The following is a 24,880-nucleotide window of genomic DNA, read 5'->3' as shown; positions in this document are numbered from 1 at the left end:
CAGAGGTCACTGCTAAAATCAAGGCTTGATTTATTTGGGAGTTCCGCACTGCAAAGCAACATGCTTATTTAGCTGACCCAGGGTGTCTGTAACAAATGCTAAGTAGAGTAAATTTCCACACATATTTCTTCTGTTGTTACTAATTAGGATACAGCTCCTATTATAAAGAATATAAATAGATGCTTCTAGGAAAAGTAACAGTCACTATCTTTGAATGGTTAGCATCTGTACAGTTTTAATGTCTTTGTATAGTTTTCTGATTTCCTGAATTTTTACAGAGTGTTAATTTTGCCCTGGCCTAGTGGCTCAGTTGGCTGGAGCGTCGTCCCACACACCAAAAAGTTGCAGGTTTGATTCCCAGTCAGGGCACATATCCAGGTTGCAGGTTCAATCCCCAGTCGGGGCACGTGCAGGAAGCAACTGATCAATGTCTCTTTCTCATATCAATGCTTCTCTCTCTCTCTCTCCTTCTCCCTTCCTCTCTCTTTCTCTCCCCCTTCCTCTCTCTCTAAAATCAATAAAAAGATATCCTTGGGTGAGGATTAAAGGAAAAAGTGTTAATTTTATAATAAGAAAAATCTACTTTCATCTTGGGAAAATGTTATTTCTGACTTTTTGTTATTTCTAATTTTGTTGGAAGTGAAAATGAAATAAAGTGACATGGTATTTGTTGACCTCTGAGAATTCCACCATACTGCTGTTGAATGCAAAAGGTAAAAAAGACCGAACTTCTGTATTACTCATATTCCATAACCTGAAAGCTAAACATCAATGAATGTATAATCAATCTTAAAGCATTAAATTATTCCTCTGCATCCCATTCCCTTTCCTTAGAGAAAATACGACTTCCTTTAGGGACAAAACAAGAAGCAAGAACCAACGGGTTAACTATTCCAAGAGCAGGCACAGAAGACACTGTTAAGGAGGGTGTAGGAAAGACTCAAGTAAGGTGAGTAGTTCTGAGAACCCAGTCCTCAAAGTCGGACTTTTGTAGAAGGATGAGGAAACTACAAGAGATCCCCTGTCCTGTTACCTCCCAAAAATTGAGGTGTTTTATCTTCTCACTGAACACACACAAAGAAAGCAGCATCCCAAATCACCTCTCTTGTACCAACAGGAAGTTCCTCAGGGTCTCCAGATGGATCCATTTTGCAAGAAACCCACAACACAAATCAGACCAAGATAGATACATGATAGATGCCTGAAACAAGTTGATAACATGGTGGGCTTTCACATAAATACAGTCTGTTTCAATGTTTTCCCAACATTTATCCACAGGAGATGCTGGGAGCTCCATGGGAGAAGGCAGAAAAGATCCATTGCTGGCCACACACACATGTGCCTTTGATTATCACATCTTATGGCTACTGAACACTTAATGAGTGCTAGGGACTGTTCAAAGCACTGTCACATATATTCATTCATTCAGTCCTTCTAAGTAGCCCTATGGGATATTATTGTCCTCATCTTCTAGGAGTTGAGAAAACAAAAGCAAAGAAAACAAAACAAAATGAAAGTAATTAAGTTAACTTATTTAAGGTCATACAGCAAGTAGCAGAGGTAGGATTCGAAGCCAATGCACTATTCTAAACCAAGAAATTTGGCTTTAGCCCCAAACTTGCATCCCCAATCAAAGCAAAAGCTCTACAGTAGGTACAATCTTAGCACTCAGAATGTGGTCTCTAAACAATTCACTAAGAGCCATGGCTCATTAGGAAAATGCCTGAAACTAAGTCTGGGACAGAAAGTATACAAAAGATGCCTGGGACATGTTCTTGTACCAGAAAGAAAGGAAGCCATCAGAAAGTATGGATCAATTCAAAAGGACAAAGGAGCCAATTTGAAGAGATTCAGAAGGGACAAGCAGTATTAAAAAAAAAAAAAAAAAAAGACCCCAAATGATAGAAACTCATGGGAAAATCAATGGGTTTATAACAATATTTGAAAAAATAAAGGAACTAACTCTGAAAGCCAGTGATTAACTGGATATGCCTGCTTTTTTAGTAGTCAGCTTAAGAAGCGTCTCCTGTTACTCAAGCATACTGCTCAGGGTTCTCAACCCCCTGCAAAACACACTCTACCACACACACCACCTACTCTGGGGAAAATTCTACTAACTATGACTTTCTCCATCTTATTACATTTGTAGTGATGTCTTCCCCCTTATAGACTGGTGCTCTGTCTGGCAGCACTGCACCATATCCAGCTCTGAACAGAGCCGCATACATACATAACCTCTGCTACTTACACACGTAACATTCTTCTCCTAAAATACAGGAGCCGTCTGACATCTTATGTTTTAAACATTTGGTATACTGTACTTTTATTTGCTCTTATGTTATGGTTGACACATGGCAGCATCAAATATATTTTTAAAAGGGTATCACACACTAACCGCTTTTGGTAGATTTCCATCGGTTGACTCTGTTTCTGAAGCCCGATTAATTGATTCACGGGTAAAACTGATGGACTTGGATGATTTTTCATCTCTCTCCCCACAGTCATCCAGGCTGCTTCTTTCTGGACTTCTGTAAGAAACACATCATTATGAAAATATAAACAAGGTCACTGCCACACAAGTATGTGATGAGTCTCCTCACTGCGGGTTTTTCTGTTTATTATAGAGCACTTTGACAACAAACAGGCTTTTTTTTTTTTTGTAATGTAGCAAATAAGCCTCTACTTATAACACAGCTATCTTCTTAAATCACATGGCTTTATTTCTGAAACTAAGATAATACTCACATGAGATTTTATAAATTTCAGAAACCATTAAAAAAATTAACCAAGTACAAGTGGCTATAACAGCAACTAATGAAATGAATGTTGCTTGTTTAAATTTCAGGTGTGGATAACCACAAAGCTTCAAAAGGTACAGGGTGGATGTTTGAGTTGGATACCAGTCAGCACCAGAAAGCAGTTTAAGATCTCCTTCCTTCTGATTCAGTCCCAGCTGAGATGGCGAATCCTCCCCACAAGTGGCAGCTCCTGATGTCTGACCATGGAGCCCATCAATCAATCCAGGCCCCCTTCTTGATTTTCTTATTCCTAAGAACAAGGTTTAAGGTACGGGTTTCAAATGATCATTGGGACAAGATGACAATAAATGTCCTGGGACCTGCTCTTCCTCTCTCAGGGAGCAAAGAAAAAGGAAAGTATATTACATATAAACGGAGCACAACTGATCTAATTTCCAGTGCTCGACCTTACGGAGAAATTATTACTCCCATGTAATCACTGCAACATATAGACATAAAGCTCTTCTAAAATAAAGTAGCAGCCTAACATCTTAAGTCATATTATCCTGAGGAACAGAAACGCCAAAGGGCCTTTCAACTCCTTTCTCCTCCATCCAAATAACACTTAGGTCTGCCACCAAGTCACTTTTGTCCAGGAGAATGGCAGGGCTCTGAGGGAACCAAACAAGAAAAATGGCTCCTTTAGACTAGCCCACAGCCTGAGTGTCTGAACTTGAGGGCTTTAAGGATGGAGTTGAGATGTGGAGAAATAAAGTAAAAAGGAAGAGGGAGAGTGAAGGAAAGATTGAAAATGAAGAGAAAGCAGATGGCAAAGCTGAGGAAATAAAGGTGTGAGACAGACATGCTTCCTTCAGAGACTGAAGAATGGCAAAAGGCATAGGAGAGAGATGAGGGTCCTGCCACACCTTCCTTAGAAAGCGCACAATCCCAAGAAAACAGCAGCTTTTCTGGTGACCTCAAGAACTTGCTCCTTAGAGTGTATAAAGCAACTGGTCAAAAATGTTTATTCTTCCTTTCTTCAAAGACTAGAAACTTTTTGAGTTGGCAGGAACCTTGGAGATCATCTAGTTTTCTCATCTCATCACAGGTGAAAAAATTGAAGATCAGAAAATCTAAGTGATTGAGGTTGCTCAGCTCTTGGTGGTAGAGTCCAGACTAGAATCCAGATGCCCTTTACCACCATCCAAGGCTCTTTGCATTGTTATTAGTTGCTTTTCTGCCCAACTCCAGTACCTGAAAGAAGCTAATGCACTTGACAATGAGAGCAGTATAATGGAAATTTTTAAGTTTATAGAAAACTAATAAAATATGCATGTGTAACCATGTAAAAAAGACTGTAAAATATTGATGCTTAACTGAAACACTATAAATAGGATCAGCATAACTAGAAGACTAGATAGAGTAAAAATCAAGATTGTTGAAAGATTTCCATTTTAAGATTTGCTATAGAATTTTTAATAAGTTTTATTAAGTTTAATACACATACCATAAAATTCACCCCATTTAAAGTATACAATATAGTTTTTACAGAGTTATGCAACCATTGCCACTATCTAGTTTTATTTTGAAACCTTTCTTTTTTTAAATCCTTACCCGAGGATATTTTTTCCATTGCTTTTTCAGAGAGAGTGGAAGGGAGGGAAGGAGGGAAGGAGGGAGGGAGGGAGAGGGAGAGAAACATCAATGTGAGAGAGACACATCGATTGGCTGCCTCCCACACATGCCCTGACCAGGGCTGGGGATGGAGCCTGCAACTGAGGTACCTGCCCTTGGCCGGAATCAAACCTGAGACCCTTCAGTCTGTGGGCCTATGCTCTAACCACTGAGCAAAACTGGCCAGGGGGGCCACTATCTAACTTTAGAACATTTTCATTACCCCAAATAGAAACCCCATTCTCTCTTCCTTCCAGCCCCTTGCAACTACTAATCTACTTTCTCTCTATGGATTTCATGATTCTAGACTCCATTTCATATAAATGGAATTATACAATATGATCATTTGTGACTGGTTTCTTTCACTTAGCATAATGTTTGCTTTAGAATTTTAATGTATTATCCTAAGTTGTTTTTATTGCTATGACCTCAATTATCATTACACAAAATGCACTTTCACTTGTACAGGTTAATAAAAATGTCCACTCTTCAAATGAATTCCCATCAGTCAAAAATAACCTCTCTCTGAATTTCTTTCTCACACTATCTATTGCTTCTTTTGGCCCTTATCATTTTCAACCTTGTATTATAATTATTTGCATTCCCTAGATTACTGTAAGCTCCCTTCACTAATGCATTCTGTATCTGGTGAGCGCCAACTACCTCCCAAGCACTACACTAGAGTATCCTTGAGGAAAAGTTGTAATATCTTTATATTTCTCAAAATACCTACCAGGTAATTTACTTTCCTGTTACCTATTAGCACAGAGATTTCATTAAGTATTTCTCTAGATCCTTCATAAGAAAGCTTACTAAAACCACACTTTAAGCAAATCCTAGGTGACACAGTTACAAAGGCATGTTTCCTTATATGTTTTGTATTTGCTTACCAATTTAGCAAACTATTCACTGTCCTCACCACTCACTCTATTCCACTACAGTGAACGGAGGCAAATTTTACCCAAGGATGAGTAAATAGAAATTCTAAATTAGTAAAGTTTAAAATAATTGTGCTTTGATTAATGATTAAAAAATCTTGACATTTCAAAACACTGCTGTACCTTGGCAGCACATTATCTTCAATCGACACAGAAAAGTTTTCCATCTCTTCAGCATTTAAGCCTAGCTCAGCGCCATAGTTCTGCTGGAGCAACTGCCAGAATTCCTGTCTGGTCAAGCTCTAAAATGACAGAAAAATTACACTGAGTATTGGAAAATGTAGATAGTGTAACACAGTGATTCAAACATGAACTCTGAATTCAAAATGACCTGTTGTGCAGCTACCAGATATGACTTTGATAGTTATTTGACCTTTATAGACATCAATTTTCTGTATCTATAAAAATATGGGTTAATGTAACTTATCTGGCAGAGTTGATACTGGGAACAAACAAAATAATCACTTTAAAGTATGTAATATAATAACTACTGTAGATGGAAGGAAAGATGTTTAAAATTTCCTTTTATAAAATAATGTGTTCATGGTCTCTGGCAATTACTAATCTACAATTTAAATTCTTCAATCTGACTAGTCTACCATGACCACTGGATCACCAGAGTTCTAATAATCAAACAGAACCCATCCTCTTAATCCATAATATATCTGAATATTTCAACCATTTTAAAAACCTTACATAGCCTTAAACTTTAAATTATATTTTCCTAAAATATAAAATGCAAGAGGTTGGAATTCAGAATATTTTCTTTGATTTATTTTTAATAAAGCTCAGCTTGTTCTTTCTTTATAGGTATCATATCAGAGTTAAAATTATCTAATACAAAAAACTCACATTACATAGCAAAACAAAAACTAATAGTGTGATAACCAATGGTCTTGTTTCTAGAAACATTACTGATGGTTAATCACAAGGTAGAAGGAGGCAGGATGACACTTGAAGCAACTGTTGGCAAGATTCTTTTTCTCTCATTCGTTCAACAGATATTTACTTAGAACCTATCAAATGTACCACTGCACTAAATGCTGAGGACAATACAACGCTCTCAAACAACTTACAGCATAGTTGAAGAAACACAGGAGGCTTTTAAGTAAATTACATATGACAAGCTATAATATTATTATGCACTAAGTACCAGTGGAATCAACATTGTAATAAGAAATACTGCTGTGGGTTAGGGTGATCAGATACGGCTTCCCACTGGAGAAGGGTCTTCAGCTAAGCTGAGAAAAGGACATGACCAGGGGAAATGGAGAAATGAGAAAATTTGGGGAAAGGAAAACCAACATACAAATATAGAACTAATAATACATGAAGAACCTAAGTAATATTTGTTTTGAAGTCAATTAATAGTTTATCAGCAAAACTGGAGTGAAAATTTTAAGTTGGGACATAGTAGGAATAAATGTATACAGATTTAATGGGGCCAAAACACACAGATGCCTTGAACTACTCCCTGACATTCCCTATGACAAACACCACTTCCTTTTTTCTTTTTCCTTGTTTCTTCTCTCTGCCTAGTAGCTATGGTATCTTTGTTACATTACACTTGATGACCTTCATTATATTTCATGGAACTTCAAAGAGATTAAGAACAAAATTTCTGCACTTTAGGCCGCTAGTTCCCTATTTGCCATGCCCAGGCTACTAGGATTCCACAAGAATAGCTGACGAAAATTCAGATAATATTGTCTGTCTTTCTGAAGTCTAAAATATCCAAACAGTTACCTACAATAAAGTTATTCAAGCTAAGTAAAATGTCAGGCCTCTTTGTTTGGGGCTGAATTATATTAACCAAGAGTGGTTATGTCAGACTAATAAATTCTCATTGGAAATAATGTACTACTAATAAACAATAATGTTCTAACATTTTATTATTTAATACACACCATTTATTTGGTGGACAAAAAGTCTTTTGAAGCTCAGTGTCCACAGGAAAAAAAACTAAAAGGATCACTAGAGAAAGTTAAGGAACCACTGTCCTTAATCCTAAAGGTACCCCACACTTTTTTTTTTTACTTCCACTCCAGAAGAGCCATTTTTAACTTTTTTTTCACAATAGCAGGTAGCTCATACTAATAATTAACTCACTTTTCTAAAGACATTATCTTTGAAATGCTTTTACTGTCATAAATGGATGGTTAACATTATAAAGAGAAACAAGCAGTATTTCAACGTGCTTGTGAAATATTAACCTCTTATAAAACTCTTCTGACAGATATTAAACTACACCAAAACAGACTGAAGCAAGTAGATAAACAAATGAGAAATATTCAGACAGCTTCCTAAGAGTGAAATAAATGAAACTTACAAGTAAATTATTAACAACAAAAATTCAATTTGATTACATAAATAAGTGATTTAAATATATTATCAAATACTATGAGGAAGTTAATAACAGGGTAATTTCAATATATTTTTGATCTATTAGCTTTAAAAATATGTATATATAAAAGGTTAATGGAAAACAAAATAGAACTCACAACTCACCAGCTTATAGACTTGCTAATTTGTTAAAAATGACATTTTCTTCAAAGATGGCCAGAAGTCACAAAAATGTGGTTATTGACAGTCATACTGGGCATTCCAACATTCAAACATACATCCAGACTGATATTCATTGTTCTTTCAGAATCAGGGTTAAGTAACCTTAAAAAACAACCTCAATTTTAAACAAAGGCTCACCACCTACCTGCAAACAATGGAGAGTCTCCCCGTTTCAGCCTGCAGAGTACTTTAACAAAATAGAGATGAACCAAGCCGTAATCAGATAAGTAAGGCTCACAAGTCAGAAGATCAATTTCTGGCCCAGAAAGCTTTGTACTCTAAGTATGCAAAGTCTTTATCCCACAGCAGAGTTCCAAATATTTAATGACAACCATGTAAAATCACCACTTCAGTCTTCTAGTTTTGTTACGAGAAGCTTTTCCTTACAAAAGACTAGATGTATTGTAGTTTAAAGCACATTATTTTTCACTTCCTGTTTGTAGTATCAGCATTCTTCCCGAGGTGGCAGGTCAGAATGCAGAATTGGAAGTTATACCTCACTCTACAGGTTCCTAAGCCACGCCTACTAGAAGGGATAGGTAAACAGGGTTTCATTAAAGGGACAGTTCCCAATTTTTTCTGATTTGAAACAATAAAATGCAAATGAAACTATCTTGCTTATGCTCAATTATGTAAAATGCCTGTTGCCATATTATTTTAATATTATTTTTAAAATTGAATATATTAAGGGTTAAATTTTCTTCTCCATGCTAATACTTTCTATTCGATTCTGGCAATGTCATTATTACTTCTTCATATACCACTTCTTCAGTACTGATGTAGTGGCCCCATCAGACTCCTGCATTAACCCTTTACAGTTACTAAAGATTGAAGCTCCTGAGCATCATAAATGGAATGTCAGGAAATAGAGGAAGAGTGAGCTATTCAAATGGAGCAATTCTAATAAGCACACAGCACATCTTTCATCACTGAAAAGTTTACATCTTGATTACTCAACAATTCTTTCCTTTAAAAATATTTTTTACTTTATTCAGGACAATTTCCTGTCAGGGACCTGGACTATAATAAACACTGTAGAGAGACTCATCTAGTAATTCTAATTTATTTCCCAGAAGAAAAATTTTCTGCTAAATGAAAAATCAGAGCTTGCCCTAATTTCTACCTAGTTGCTCCATTTAATTTAATAAGGTGTGTAGACATGACAAATGCTACTTGATTAACCAAAATGATCAACCTTTTTTGAGGGTTGCTAAAATCTAATCATTTTATACAATAGCAGAATGAGGGACCAGACAGACAGTGGAGAACAGCGCTCACCCAAACTGAAGAAAGCACACGAGGGGAGGAGGCAAGGGAGGCTAGCTTCCACGGTATGAAAACTAGTGCTTCTGACATATTATGGTAGTTCTCATTGACTGAAACTGTAGATAGATGTCCTTATTCTACTATGGTAACCAAACTAGGAGAAAATGTACATTAACTATACTGTAAATAATTTTATATACTTTTGCTAAATATGAAAATTCTTATAGTAAATCACTGGTATATAGAGCAGAGCTAAATAAAGTAATCTTAAGAGGGGAAATAAAACCTAAGGCTGAGCCTCAAGAAAGTCTGGCATGCAAAGGCTGAGTAGAAGAGGAGTGGTCAGCAAAAAGGAATGAAGGAAATACCAGACAGATAAGGGGGCGTTCCAGAAGGAATGTCATGGAAATCAAGGAAAGAAGGTGTTGCAAAATAGAGGGCATGTGCAATGGTGTGAGATGCTGCTGAAAGATCGAGTAAGATAAACACATGTATGGCATGCAGAGGAGTGCAGCAGCCTGGCAAGCCAGCTCACCATGACTAACACTGGTGATGGGGAAGGAGAGGAAAGGAGAAAAGAGTCAGTAGGGAAGGGGGAAGCAGCCACATCATGAAGAGCTTCCTACGCCATGCTAAAGAGTACGGAGTTTACACTGTCAAAATATAAAAAGCCACTCACTAGTTTCACATAGAAAAGTAACAAGTTCAGAATTGTGTTTTTAAAAGATACACTTTTTATGGGTATTTATCCAAAGAATATAAAAACACTAATCCAAAAAGATATATGTACCCCTGTATTCATTGCAGCATTATTTACAATAGCCAAGAGATGGAAGTGACCTAAGTGTCCATCGGCAGATGAACAGATAAAGACATGATATATATAGGAATACTGCTCTGCCATAAAAAAAGATGAAATACATTTCAAAGTCAGAGAGTGTGATACTGCCGGCTTTGTTCTTTTTTCTCAGAAGTGCTTTGAGTATTCATGGTCTTTTGTGGCTCCATACAAATCTGATTACTTTTTCTTCTATTTCTTTAGAAAACGCCACTAGGATTTTGAAGGGGATTGCATTAAACCTCTGTATTGTTTTGGGTAATATGGCCATTTTAACTATATTGATTCTTCCAATCCATGAACATGGAATACCTTTCCATTTCTTTGTGTCTTCTTTAATTTCTTTTAATGATGTCTTGTAGTTTTCAATTTATAGGTCTTTCACATCCTTTGTTAAGTTTATTCCTAGGTATTTTATTCTTTTTGTTGCAACTGCAAATAGAATTGTTCTTTTCATTTATTTTTCTGAAGTTTCATTGTTAGTATATAGGAACCAGTGAATTTTACACATTAATTTTGTATCCTGCAACTTTACTGTATTTGTTTTATATGTTTTTAACAGCTTAGGCTTTTTTTTGGTAGAGTATTTAGGGTTTTCTATATAAAAAATCATTTGCAACAGCATGGATGGATCTTGAGAGGACCATATTAAGTGAAATAAGATAGATGGAAAAGGACAATGGATGGATGATCTCACTCACATGTGGAATATAAAACAAAAAAAGTAACAAACTAACATCACAGAATAAACTCATAGCTACAGACAACAGAATGGTGGCTACCAGAGGGAAAGTGGGGTGGGGGGTGGAAAAATGGGTAAAGGGGGTCAAACATATAGTAACAGAAAACGACTTTTAGCAGTGAGCATACAATACAGTATACAGATACAAAATTGTAATGTTGTATGCCTCAAATTTATATAATGTTTTTGACCAATGTCATTCAGTGAAATAAAGATACACTTTTAAAACCGCTACTACCTGGTAACAACTTGAAAGGACAGATGAGAGTGTTAAAAACAGGTAGGAAACTATTTTAATGGTTCAAGCTAAAAATGATGAGGGCTTTGATGACCAATATGATACGGTTGGCAAGCAAGAGGTAAGAAACAAGGATACATCCAGGTTTCTGGCTTGGGTGACTAGGTAGGAGGCATACTTCACTGACAAAGGGAAAAGAGGTAGAAGAGTTCTGCAAACCAAAAAAGTAAGAAAGAGGGAACAATACAAAAATACAAAACTTTCTACATTGCCAGGTTATTATATAGAAAATGTGACTAAAATAGCAATTTAACATTTCCTCCCCCCCAGGTAGGTTTGAATGTCGCACTTACTAGATTTATAGCACTACTGGAAAACTTCTAGATTTTCAAGTAACTCCCAAAGAAGTGATCACTGGAGAGGGTCATAAGGAAGAATAAAGGGATTTGATAAGGCTGAGGAGTCCACAGGAGAAAGGTGGATGACACCCTTCCAAAAGGTGTCCAAAGGTGACATTACCTTTGCAAAGTGACCACTATTTGGAGAATGGCCTCAGTACTGTCAGTGTCCTAGAAGTGCACTCAGAGCATCTGACTTAAGCCACTCTCATAAACTGACTCAGGTGTAAAGACACTATCGCATGGTAAAGAAACAGTCCTTTCTAGTCATGAGAAATCTTTCATTCCACGTCACTAGTCCAGGGCACCTGAATATCTTGGAAGTCAGAGATTAGTAATCAGAACTTGGCAAGATAAGCATGGAACCAGAGTAAAGGTAGACAGTTTTAAGGGACAATTACTTTGACATTGGTGGGGCCCGATGATTCACCTCTGTACATTTTTCCAGTGATCAAAGTCTGCCTCGTTTATTCTTCTTTTCTGTCCTAAATCCTAAATTCTTGGCCTAAGTATGGCCAAGTCCCCTCAGACATTCTTTATACTAATAAAATCAAGCAACTGTTTAAATTCTTCTTTTCTCCAACACACCTGAGGAATGCTAGCAATTCCCCAAACAGAAGCTGGAGTGACATGTATCAGAACTGAAGAAGGTGGGTCTGTATACAATGAAAGGGCTCCTCTTATAACCTCATCCGTAGCTCTGACACATGCCTCCTCCTTCTCTCCTTAGGGAGTAAGTCTGAAAGCCATTCTGTCCCTTTTAGGTCTTAGAATTAAAAACGAGTGCTTATGTCTGCTCTGTTAGGCCCTAGATTTAAATACTCATTCTCAAAATGTACTCTCAAATTTCCAGAAAAAGCTAGCTTTCCAGTAGCCCTCATGTACTGGCAAGAGAGATCACTATTATCTGAGAAAAAAATAGTGCAAAAAGAACATTTTGATTCTGTACACATCCTGCCTATATTATTAGTATCAGTAACCCCAAATCCAATAACAGTATCTCTAGGAACATGAAAGAAGTAATATTAAGGATTGAGCTTTAACCAAAAAAACTTTTAAGTTTTAAGCCTTGTTGAAACTAATAACCTTATATTATATACACATCCTATTTTCTTAGTAATTCAAGTATGTAGAAAATAAGATTTCTTTGGCAACTGGGGATAGTTTAGTGTTTCAATATAATCATTTGTTCTCAGGGCACACAGTTTAAGAAATTGAGTTAAATGAACAATGAACTTAGGGCATACCCTCAATGTTGTTTCTGCAACTAAATTCCTGTCCCCATACTTTGCCTTTTTCTTGAGCAGAGAAATGAAAATTTCTTAAGTGGAATGATCTGGAATCTAAATCACTGAGATTCCACTATGCTGAGTCACTCAAAAACTATTTATTGAGCATCGGCTCAATAATATATGTGTGTAATATAACCCTATAACTTATTGTCCAAACTGGCATACTTCTGAGAATAATGGGAACACTACTGATATTTACATTGACAGAGGCTTAAATCCAGACAGTTCCAAACTGTAATGGGTGAACCAAGATGTGTGCCAAACCAGCTATGCAGTAAACACTGAGCTTGTCACTGGACATACACAGACACGGTCCATACCCTCGAGGTGTTTGTCATGAAGCAAGAAGAAAGAAATAGGACAAAGAATTATAATTGTAGTAAATGTTATAAAGGAGAAGTGCAAGATGTTATAGGAAGGTGAAAGAATGGGCCTGACTTCAGTTTTATCAATGAATTTCAGTTAGAGATTGGGGTAGAAAAGAACAAGACAGAAAGACTGCGTTTGAACACATAGTGCGGGGGGGAGGGGGAAGAAAAGAAAAAAAAGGCAGAAAATTTAAAAACAGGGAAGGTGCATTGAGATGAGGCTGGAGTGGTGGGCTGGTCCCTATACAAGATTTTAGATTTTTATTCCAAGGGAAATGGGTATTAAGCAGGAAGCTAGTATTAGCAGGTATACATTTTTTAAAAGAGAAAAATTTGGCTGTTGTATCGTTCAGAGGTCAAAAACCTGTTTCTATAAAAGGCCATATAGTGAATATTTTCGGCTTTGTGGGCTACTGGGTCTCTGTTGCAACTCTTCAGCTCTACTGTTGTAGTGTGAAAGAAGCCATAGACAATACATAAACAAAGGAGAGAGGCTGTGTTCCAATGAAATTTTATTATTGGACACTGAAAGTTGAATTTAATTATGTCATAAAATGTTATCCTTCCTTTGATTTTTTAAAAACTCATTAAAAATGTAAAGCCATTCCTACTTGGCAAACCATACAAAAACAGGTGGCCAGACTGTTTGGCTCTGGTCTAGAACGTAGAAGTGCGGTGGGGCTTACACTAAACAAAATAGCTGAGGGGGTTAGGGTGGGGAAGGGCCTAGAGCCTTCTCTTAAACCACTGTTGCACAGTTCTTTATAAAAGACAGAAAATATCCATTGTTTGTATCAAAGAATGGAGCTGCCACTATCCTGTGGCCTCACAAATCCCAGGTACCCAATGTCCAGAAAAAGGGTGCTAAACTTAAAGGTTGTGAACTAAGCTTAAGTGCTATAATTTACTGCTTGAATGACCACAGTGACAGTTTAAACCCATCTACACATTGAGGACGTATATTAAGCTAAGTCAGATATCTGAAATAAACTCTCCTTTCTGAAGTAATGCTTCAGAGGAACTTCATAAATGAAAAAAAGATATCTTTAAAAGCATTCTTTCTCAAAGGACCATATTTGCCTCCAGCTTTTTCCTGCTATTGTGGATTACTTTATTGGAGAAACAAACATACACACACACGCACACATCCATTTTTTTAAATCATTTTGTTGTATTTACCTAATTGAATAATCTTTTTCTATATTAATTTGCTTTGTTTTTAAGGCCTTCTCATGAAAGAAGTGTACTAAGACATATTTATTTTTACTCTCAGATTCCCTAATTACAAGTAAACATGAATATAATATTCTGAACTTAAATTCTCTAAAAATATTGACTATATGTAAAATGTATTATTCAAATTACTTATGTTGTTTTATATAATTTTGTAGTTATGTTGTGTATTTTACAGGTTTTGCTTTCTTTTTTAAATAATAGTATTTAAAAAGTTCAAGAAATCTAACCCAATGTGGCTTTATCGCTTTAAAAGCTAGAAGGCAATTGCAGCTTGTAAAATTATAGCCAATACTAAAACTATACCAAGCTCCTAAAACTGCCTAGCACCTAATAACTAATAAGTGGGAGTTGCTATTACTATTATAAATATTAGTATGTTTTTAAAAAATGTTCAAGAATCACTAGGAGAATATAGGAAGGGTAGTTTTGGTTTTGTTTTCTAGTTCCTTTTCTGGGTGAATTCTACAACGTTTAAAATTCCAACTGGCACAGTTTGAAAAGAGATTTCACCTTTAATTTTCATTAAGTTCCGTATAGTAGTTAACATACTGGTTTTTGGCTTAGTATAGAGCAAAAACGGTCACCAGTCTGTTTATTAAAACAAGAGTATAGTGTCCCCTTAAAATAGTTGCATGTTTAATGTTCAAGATAACCAAATTCCCCAAAGATCTGAAAGGTGTAACTACAGTAAAGATGGTGGTACTCCGCGGGTGCACATCAAGAACACAGGAGTCAGGACCTTTTCAGAGAGCCTTAGATTTTACTCCCAGCCAGTCCATGTAGGATTGCTCAGCTATGGTGCCCTCAGAAGTATCCTGGAATTCCCTTTCTTTCTCCCATTTCAACGAACTTGTAACTTTTTACATTAAAGTTCAGATCGCAGTTTCTCCCGTGGCTCATCTGTAAACCTGAACTTTATGACTTCCCTGGAGGTATTTTTTCATAAGGATATATCCCAACTTACTCGAATCGATTACTGCAAATCTGGTTTTGGGAGTACATAACCAAATGTAGGTTGGTGCAGCAGTCTTTGGTTCCTTATTAGAACGAGGGAACGCACCTGGGGGATTCCCAGAGCATTCAGGAAAAAACTTGACATTTGGGGACAGGGTTAGCCAGGAGCCTGGGGCAACACTGTTGCTCTCACCCCGTGGCGTACCGACAGCCACCACCGTAATTATGACAAAGCATCTGAACGCGGCGGGCCTGTCCTGGGGTACGAAGCCACCCGCAACACTATCTGGAAGTGCTGAGTGAAGTTGCGCGGCCGCACGACCTCTGCGCGGCAACTCCAGGCTCTCGCAGGTGGCTGCCCCGCACCGGCCGTTCCCGCAGCCGCGAGCCCGCAGCCGCGAGCCCCGCCCAGGGTGGAGCCCGAGCGCGGGCCTCCGGGGAGGCGGGGCCCCGGGGGGTCGGGGCGCCCGAACGCCAAGGCTCACGGGGGTGGGGAGAGTTTGGATGTGGGTTCCCCTTGCAGCCCCGTCTGCTCCCTCAGAGCGAGAAGACAGGCAGGGTTCGGCAAGCTCCCCGCCTCCACCCGCGTCTCTCCGCGCTCCCCTCCATCTCCGCACGTCCCGGCCAATCCTCTGCGTTCCCCGCACTCCTGGGTTGTGAAAGCATTTGCGTAGGGAAAGACCTTGTCCTCAGCCGCCCCCAGAAAGTTCGAAAGCCGTTCAACCCAAGAGCCCCGGAGCCAAAACCGGTCCACTCCACAGAGGGACTTAGCCGGGGAGTGGGGCAGGGAGGAGGGAAAGCCCAGTCCTCTCATACTCATCTCCGGCTGCAAAGGAAGAGGAGCCTTTTTTATCAGCTGGAAATCTCTCCTCTTCCTCCCCCAACCCCAGGCCATGTGTTTTTTTTTTAATAACAGCTGTACTGAGCTACAATTCACATATCCTAAAATTCAGAAGGTTTTAACATATCCAGAGTTTAGCGTATACAACTATCCCCACTAATTTTAGAGCATTTTCATCAACCCAAAAGATCCCCAGATCCATTAGCAGTTACTCCTCACTCCTCCCTCCCCCCAGCAACAATTTTTTCCCCCAATTTCTATGACTTTGCCTATTCTGGACATTTCATAAAAATAGAATCATACAGTGTTTTCTTTGGGGCAGGCTTTTTTCACATAGCATAATGTTTCAAGGTTCACCTCTGTTGTACCGTATCGGCACTTGGCTCCTTTTTATAGCTGAATGGTACTTCATTGTATGAATATACATTTTGTTTATTCATCAGTTGGTGAACATTTCGGATGTTTCCACTTTTTGGCTATTATAAATAATGAGTGTAAGTTTCTGGTGAACATATGTTTTCAATTCTCTTGCACACAAACCCAGAAGTGGAATTGTGGAGTCATATAGTAACTCTACGTTTAACATTGTGAATAACTGCCAAACTGTTTCTCATAGTTCTCAAAGTTTAACAATTCCCCCAGCAATGTATGAGGACCCCAGTCTCTCCACATCCTCAACATTTCTTAATGTCTGTCTTTTTATTTTAGCCATCCCCAGTGAGTATGAAGTGGTAGCTCACTGTGATTTTGATTTGTCTACCTACTGGCTAATGACATTGAGCGTCTTAGCTTGAGCTTATTGACCATTTATTCTTTGGAGGAACGACTATTCAAATCCTTTGCCCATTTTTTAATGGGTTGTCTTTTTCTTGTTGAGTTGTAAGAATTCTTTATATATTCTGAATACGAATACCTTATTAGATATGTAACTTGTAAATATTTTCTTCCAATCCATGAGTTGTCTTTTCAGTTTCTTGATGAACTCTTTCAAGCATAAAAGTTTTTTTAAAATTTTGATTAAATCCAATTTATTTTTCTTTTGTCACTTGAGCTTTTGGTGTCATATCCCAGAAACTACTGTCTAATCCTAACATCATGATGATTTATACCTACAGTTTCTTCTGAGTGTTTCATACTTTAAGATCTTACATTTAGGTCTATGATCCAATTTGAGTAATATTTTGTATGGTACAAAGTACGAGTCAGAATTCATTCTTCTGAATGTGGATATCTAATTGCTCTAGCACCAATTGGTGAAACAATTCCCCTAGGAATTGTTTTGGCACCCTTGTCAGGTCAGTAAGTGTTAAGATTTTATTTCTGGACTCTCAATTCTATTCCATTAATCTGTATGTCTGGACTTACACCAGTAAGTCTATGCCTTGACTATTGAAGCTTTGTAATAAACATTGGAATCAAGAAACGCAAGTCCTCCAATGTAATGGACTGAACTGTATCCCCCAAAATTCATACATTGAAACCCTAACCCCCAATGTGACTGTATTTAGAGATAGGGACTTTAAGGAGGAAATTAAGGTTAAATGAGGTTGCCACAGACTGAACTGTGTCCCCCAAATTTCATATGTTGAAGCCCTGTTTCCCAATGTGATGGTATTTGGGAGATGATTAGGTTTAGGTGAGGTAATGAGGGTGGGGCTTCATGATGGGATTAGTGTCATAAATAAAAAGACACCGGAGAGTTTGTTCTCTCCTCTCAATTTCCCCACATCAAATGATGGAGAGAAGGCAGCCATCTACAAGTCAGAAAGTGTTCTCTCACTGGAACTCAACCATACTGGCATCCTAACCTTAGACTTCCAGACTCAGGAACTGAGAAAATAAATTTCTGATATCTAAGCCAATCCGTTTATGGTGTTCTGTTATGACAGCCTGAGCTGACCAAGACAGAGGTCTTAAGGGTGAGGCCCTAGTGTCATCGGGCTGGTGTCCACATAAAAAGAGGAAGAGACACTGACGCTGGGAGTGCACATGAACAGAGGAAAAGCCATGTGAGGACACAGTGAGAAGGCTGCATGGCAACAAGAGGTCACAACAGAAATTCACCCTGCTGGCACCATAATCTTGGACTTCCAACCTCCAGAACTGTGAGAAGATAAATTTCTGTTGTTTAAAACACCCAGTCAAGTCTGTGGTATTTTGTTACGGCAGCCCTAACAGACTCATTCAACTTTATTCTTTTGCAAGATGATTTTGGCTATTCTGGATACCTTGCATTTCCACATGAATTTTAGGATCTACTTGTCAATTTCTAAAAAATTGCCAGTTGGGATTTTGATAGTGACTGCATTGAATTCGAAAATCAACGGGGATGGTGGGGTGGGGAGAGTATTACCATCTTAACAATAGTAAGTCGCCTTATCCATGAACATGAGGTTCTTTTCATTTACTTTAGTCTTCTTGAATTTCTTTCAACAATGTTTATTAACTTTCAGTATGCATGTCTTATAGTTCTTAAAGTTATTCCCAAGTATTTTATTCTTTTTGATGATACATAAACTTTTTTTATTGTTCATTGTGGATGTCATCTGCCAATGGAGATAGTTTTATTTCTTCATTTTTAATCTGGATGTGTTACCTTTATTTTTCTTACCTAATTCCCCTGGCTAGAACCTGCTGAAAATAAGTGGCCAGAAAGGGAATCCTCGTCTTATTCTGGACCTTAGGAAGAAAGCATTAACTTTTCACCATTAAATATATTAGCTGTTAACTTTATCAGGTCAAAGAAATTCCCTGCTAGTCCTAGTTTGTTTTGTTTTTTTATCAGGAAAGAATGTTGGACTTTGTCATTTTCTGTATTGAGATGATTATGTACCTTTTGCCTTCTATTCTACCAATACAGTGCATTACATTGATGATTTTCATATGTTGAATAAGCCTTGTATCAATCCCACTTAGTTCTAGCATATAATCTTTTCTGGTGCTGCTGGATTTGGTTTGCTAGCATTTTGTTGAGGATTTCTGTTTCTATATTCATAGACATAATGAATATAAACATTGTCTTGTGATGTTCTGTCTGATTTTGATACCAAGGTAATACTGGCCTCATAGAGTGTGTTGGGAAGTGTTCCCTCCTCTTCTATTTTTGGAATACTTTTCGAAGGACTGGTGTCAATTCTAACGTAAACATTTGGCAGAATTCACCAATGAAGCTATCTGGGCCTGGGCTTTTCTTTGTAGGTAGATTTATTATTAATTCAGTCTCTTTCCTGCTGTTGGCCTATTAAGATTTTCTATTTCTACTTGAGTCAGTTTCAATAGTTTGTAACTTTCTAGGTTTTTGTCTATTTCATTTAGGTTAACTAATTTGTTGGTCAATTTAGCTAAAGGTTTGTCCATTTTGTTGATCTTTTCAAAGGAAGGACTTTTGCTTCTATTAATTGTTTCTATTTTTCTGTTCTCTATTTCATTCATTTCTGTTCTAATTTTTGTTATTTCCTTGCTTCTATTTACTTTGAGTTTCGTTTGCTCTCCTTTTTCTCTTTTTTGATTTTAGGGAGAGGAATGGGAAGAGAGAAAGGGGAACATCAATCAGTTGTCTCCAGCACACGCCCAGACCAGGTCTCAAAGCAGCAACTTAGGTGTGTGCCCTGACTGGGAATCGAAACCACCACCTTTTGGTGCATGGGACCATGCTCCAACTAACTGAGCCATACTGGCCAGAGCTCCTTTTTCGTTCTCAAGGTGGAAAGTTAGGCTATTTATTTGAGATCATTCTTCTTTTTAATATAGGTTTTTTAAAAACACTTTTTATTGATTTGAGAGAGAAGGGAGGAGAGACAGAGAGAGAGACATAGAGAGACATCAATTCGTTGCTCCACCTATCCATGAATTCACTGCTTGCTTCCCTTGTTGCCCTGACTGGGGATAAAACCCGCAACCTTATCATGCTCTAACCAACTGAACTACCCAGCCAGGGCTTAATATAGGTGTTTATAGTAATAAATCCCCTCTAAGCACTACTTTAGCTATATCTCGTAAGTTTTGGTATGTGTGTTTCTGTTTTCATTTAACTCAAAATATTTTCTAATTTCCCTTAAGATTTTTTTCTTTCACCCATTGGTTATTTAGGAGTGTTCTGTTTAATATCTACTCTTTGTGAATTTCTCAAATTTCCTTCTGTTATTGATTTCTAATTTCATTCCACTGTGGTCAGAGAGCATATTTTGTACTATTTCAGTTCTTTTGAATATATTAAACCGTGTTTTATGGTCTGTTCTGGAGAATGTTCCATGTATACTTGAGAAGGATGTGTATTCTGTTTTGAGTGGAGTGTCCCATAGATGTCATTTATCAGTTCTAGATAGCTTACAGCTTTGTTCAGGTCTTCTATTTCCTTGTTGATCTTCTGTTTGGTTCTTTTATCCATCACTGAAAGTGAAGTATTGAAAGCTCCAGCTATTACTGTTGAGTTACCTATTTCTCCATTCAATTCTGACAGTTTTTGTTTCGTGTATTTTAGGGCTCAGTTATTAGGTGCATATAAATCTATAATTGTTATAAATTCAAGACAGATTTATCCTTTTATTATTATAAAGCATTTTTCCTTATCTCTGTTACTTTTTGTCTTAAAGTCTATTTTGTCTGATATTATTATAGTCTAGCTCTCTTTTGATTAATTGTCTGTATGGTATATATTTTTCCATCCTTTTACACTTTATCTGTTTAGGCCTTTAAATCTAATGTGTCTCTTATATACAGCATATAGTTAGATGATGTTTGTTTCATTCATTCTGCCTCTCTCTGTCTTCTATTGAAGTGTTTCATCCATTTAACAATTTAATGTAACATCTGCAATTTTGCTATTTTTTCTATGTGTCATGTCATTTTCGCTCTTCTGTTCCTCCATTACTGCCTTCTTATGTGTACCATTTAAATTCCTTTAATGTTTCTTTTATTATATTTCTAAAGTTATTTTTTTGGTGGGTACCATAGGGATTATAATTAATATCTTACCTCATAACTATGGATTTTGTCTTGCTTTAGGTTTCTTCTTGGAGTTTAAATAGTCTAGTCAAAATTAACTCCAGAAAAATAAAAAGGAGCTTTTCAACTCACAAACACTGTTTAGGTACACACTAGGTGGTTGCTATTATAACAAGTACTGGCCTCTGGTATGAACACTTACCTTGTCTAATAGTGCGTTCTGCCACAATCTAAAGATACTGAGGTAACTTCTATCCCTGGCACCAAAAGAAGTAAAGAAAAACTGAAAAGAAAAATAGTAGGATAATTTTAGTGTCACTTTTAAAAAGGGAAAAGTATCTGTCATGAAGGTCTGTTGGCACTTGCTATAGTCAAAGCAAACGCTAGTAGGTCACACTGCCTACTTTATATACCATTTTTTTAACAAAAAACAGGTAATTGGTGCATAAACAAGGTGTCTTTCAAATTGTATCTTACAGAAAATACAATTTTATTAATATTTACTAGGGAAAAGAGTTTGAAATAGGTAGCTATTTATGTTCATCATAGTTTAACTATGAAAATCAATCTAAGTAAATTTATGAAAAAAATTAAAATTTTATTTATTCTAAACTTTGCAAAGAGATGTGATGTGGTAGCCATTTGAGACAAGTCTAAACAATAAGAAAAACTACAGTGGATTTCAGAGATAAATTTATTTGAAGGATCTTAACATTATCATCTTTCATAGTCTTCTCAAATATCTAGAAATACCTAATCTCTGCTAATTACAAATATAAAACACCCATATTCACAATAAACTTTGCTTTGAATTTTGTAGAAGAAAAATAGCATGTTTCAATCTATAATTCTATGTTTGCATTTAGCCCTGTTTCTTCCTATGCATTTAAGTGGATTTTTGCAAAGTCACATTTTAAAATAGGCTCTTATGAGAAAATCTGACATGTGGCAGCACTAAATACAGTTTATCAGTGTATCATCTCTTCCGATTCCCTAGTTAGTGACTTTTTATGATTAAATGTTTATTTCTAGGAATAAGAAAGCTCAGTCCTACGTTTGATTTATTAAATAAAATATCAAGCTAATACTATTTCAGGTGTTTACATTTTTTGTACAGAGATGTTAAAGTGTAATTTTCCAATTAATACATTGAAACCTTGCTATACAATAGTCTCCATAAAGCAAAACCTTTTATAACAAGGATATAGCCTGAACTCTTCCAAATAGGACTGCATACGTAATATTTGACCTACTGTCACACACAGAGCCCTAATCAATTTTCCAGGTGGACATAGAGAGATTCCTTATATATTTCCACTAAGAAATGGCAGATATTATAGGTGGATAATAAAAATGATGGCAGTTAAAGATAACTGCCATCTTAAAAAATATTATAATGAATATGTGTTTACTTGCATGCTACCCAAACCTCTGTTCACCAGAATCATGTTTTTATTGGTTGCTACTGTGCATAAAAAACAATTATAGAATTACTAAGGCATTAGAAATAATAAGGATGTTTTGCTAATATCCTATCTACTTCTTATAATGAAGAAATGATAAAGAGGGAGAAAGTTCTCTTTAAACTATAAATGTTACAAAATGTTACAAATGTACAAAAAAAGTTAGCAGTCATTTAATCATCAATAAGTATTTAAGAATACAGAAATCTAGCATGAAATTCAGTGCATCTAGATTAGATATTCCTAACTCCAAGAACTGCTTACATTCTCAACACTGATGATCAGTATGAGGCAGATTTTCTCCACATTACGTAATAAGGCAAAGACAGAAAAGTTTTTCACCTTTTCACCCTCTGTAGCAATCTGGATAGCATTTGGGATGAGTCGAGCAGTTTTCTCCTTGGTCATGAAGGTTATATTCTTTAAAGCAATAGAAATCTAAATACACAAAAGAATGAAAAACTGAAAAATGGATTTTTTTTCATAATACATATAACACAAAATACCAAGCATTACATCAATCTAATCCAACTAGAAAAACCTAAAGGAGTTAATATTAATTACATGCTTGCTTTCTCTGAGAAAATAGGGTAAGCAGTCAGACATTCTTCCTTTCAATAATTTCCCTCATCAACTCCTATCTCTAACATTAGGATAAAGTGTGAAAAGGCATGTGGGTGCTTATGTTCTACATTAAAACACACACACACTTCAGAATGTGGTAAGACATGATTTTGGCAGTCAAAAGGATGTATACTCAAGATTTTTTCACTCTGGAATCTTTCTCCGACTGTATTACACATGTACAAATGGAGCTCAATATATTAAGAAAGATACATTGCATGCTTCTACAACACATGTACTGTGTTTACATATATACAAGTATATACAAATACATACAAATTTACTTTAGAATCTAAAATACATTGCTTTTAGGGGGACTGTATACATTTTTATCTGTGCAATTATGTGTATCACCAAATCAAATCAAAATATATCTTACTGTAGTTTCCCATCTAAAGATGTTGCTATGGAAACATAGCCAGTTTTCTGAAAGGTATAGTCGTCCCTGAAGCAAAATGTCTCTCTGAAGAGCACAAGCATAATCTACATACACAAAAATAAGGAACAGCTTAGTCACAAAAATATGTCAACTTAATAAATCTTATACTACTTTAATACACGGAAAATCGTCACTCTTCGTTCACTAGTTCATTCGTTCATTCATTCGTTCGTATTCTTTGTGCACATACACTCGGTTACCAGAAGAGGACCCTGCCCTCATGGAACACAGTCTAGAGGGGAAGGCATACAATAAACAAATAAATTTATATAATGATCAAAGTGTGGAGAAAGTTGTGAGAGAATATAACAAGGGATACATAGGTATGGGGGATGGGCAGGGAGAAACTATATCAGGAAAAGTTTTCCAGAAAAAGTAATCTTTAAACTGAGATCCAAAGATCAATAAAGGGTCAGCTGGACCATGAGGGACCATGTGCAAAGGCCCCGTGGTAGAAAGAAACACGGCCCATTTAAGCAAGCATACAAAGATTGATCTCTGGCCTAGAGAAGTGACATCATGTAAGGTGTCTCAGGCCATAGTAAGCTGTGGAAATGATGAAAAGCCATTGATGATTTTTAAGTGGAAGGGATGTGATCAGTTGTATCTTATTAAAGACCACTTTATTCACACTGTGAGAATTGGTTTAGGTAAATCAGTTGGAAATCCAGGGGAAAACTGATGGTGGCTCAGACCAGGAGGTAAAAGTATTAAGAGAAAAAAGTAGTTAGATTCAAAGATATTAAGAGGTAATACTGATGGGGCACTGGTGATGGAGCGAACAAGGATAATAACTGCAAAAATTGTGTGTGTGTATTAGTTTGTTTTAAAGTTGATCCTCTCCACCTCAGCACTAAAATCCAGCAAAATCAAGACTGCGCTGGTAAATACTGCCTATATAACAAGTTAATACCATGCTTCTAAGATTAAGATCTGTCTCTTTGGCTAATGTAAATAGTATTGCTAAATTATCAACAATACAAGATATAAAGGGCTGCTGTGAAGAAATTTAGTTAAACTGATAGATTTTAAAGCTATATATCCAGTGATTAGCAATTTTAGCAAACAGCTGTGGAGGTTATAAACCTCAAAATATTTAAATTTAGTTATTAAAAGTCTAAGCAAATACTGAAAATTGAGCAAAGTAATGCACTCTTTCAAAATGCTTCCTTCAGCGAAACAAAACTGAGATGCCACCAAACAAAAAACCCTAGCAAATAATTAAGCAGATTAAGTTACTCATTTACTGGCAGGCATCTCAAAAAACAGCGATTGGGCTAAAGGTCACCTTGAAATGTCCTGAAATTTTTATCTAAACCACT

The 24,880-nt window shown here is 36.7% G+C and overlaps 1 protein-coding gene across 2 annotated transcripts in view; it reads right to left on the bottom strand.

The window, feature by feature from the left end:
- The window catches only part of GRAMD1C (GRAM domain containing 1C), a 67,453-nt gene that overhangs the window by 26,556 nt on the left and 16,017 nt on the right, over nt 1-24,880 (bottom strand). Inside the window, exons 3-7 of one of the 2 annotated variants that reach the window (XM_016200232.2) lie at nt 23,499-23,602; nt 22,838-22,933; nt 21,235-21,315; nt 5,474-5,592; nt 2,396-2,528 (exon numbers count right to left, since the gene is read on the bottom strand). In XM_016200232.2, the coding sequence (XP_016055718.2) occupies nt 2,396-2,528; nt 5,474-5,592; nt 21,235-21,315; nt 22,838-22,903 (399 nt within the window). In that variant the 5' untranslated portion in view covers nt 22,904-22,933; nt 23,499-23,602. Of the gene's footprint in view, nt 1-2,395; nt 2,529-5,473; nt 5,593-8,060; nt 8,515-21,234; nt 21,316-22,837; nt 22,934-23,498; nt 23,603-24,880 lie in introns of those variants that run through there. The other variant, XM_016200233.2, reaches the window with a different exon arrangement.

Source organism: Miniopterus natalensis, chromosome 6, assembly GCF_054644295.1.
Source record: "Miniopterus natalensis isolate mMinNat1 chromosome 6, mMinNat1.hap1, whole genome shotgun sequence".
Lineage (NCBI taxonomy): Eukaryota > Metazoa > Chordata > Mammalia > Chiroptera > Miniopteridae > Miniopterus > Miniopterus natalensis.
Note: the sequence above shows the minus strand (reverse complement) of the source record. Positions and strands in the feature narration are given on the sequence as shown.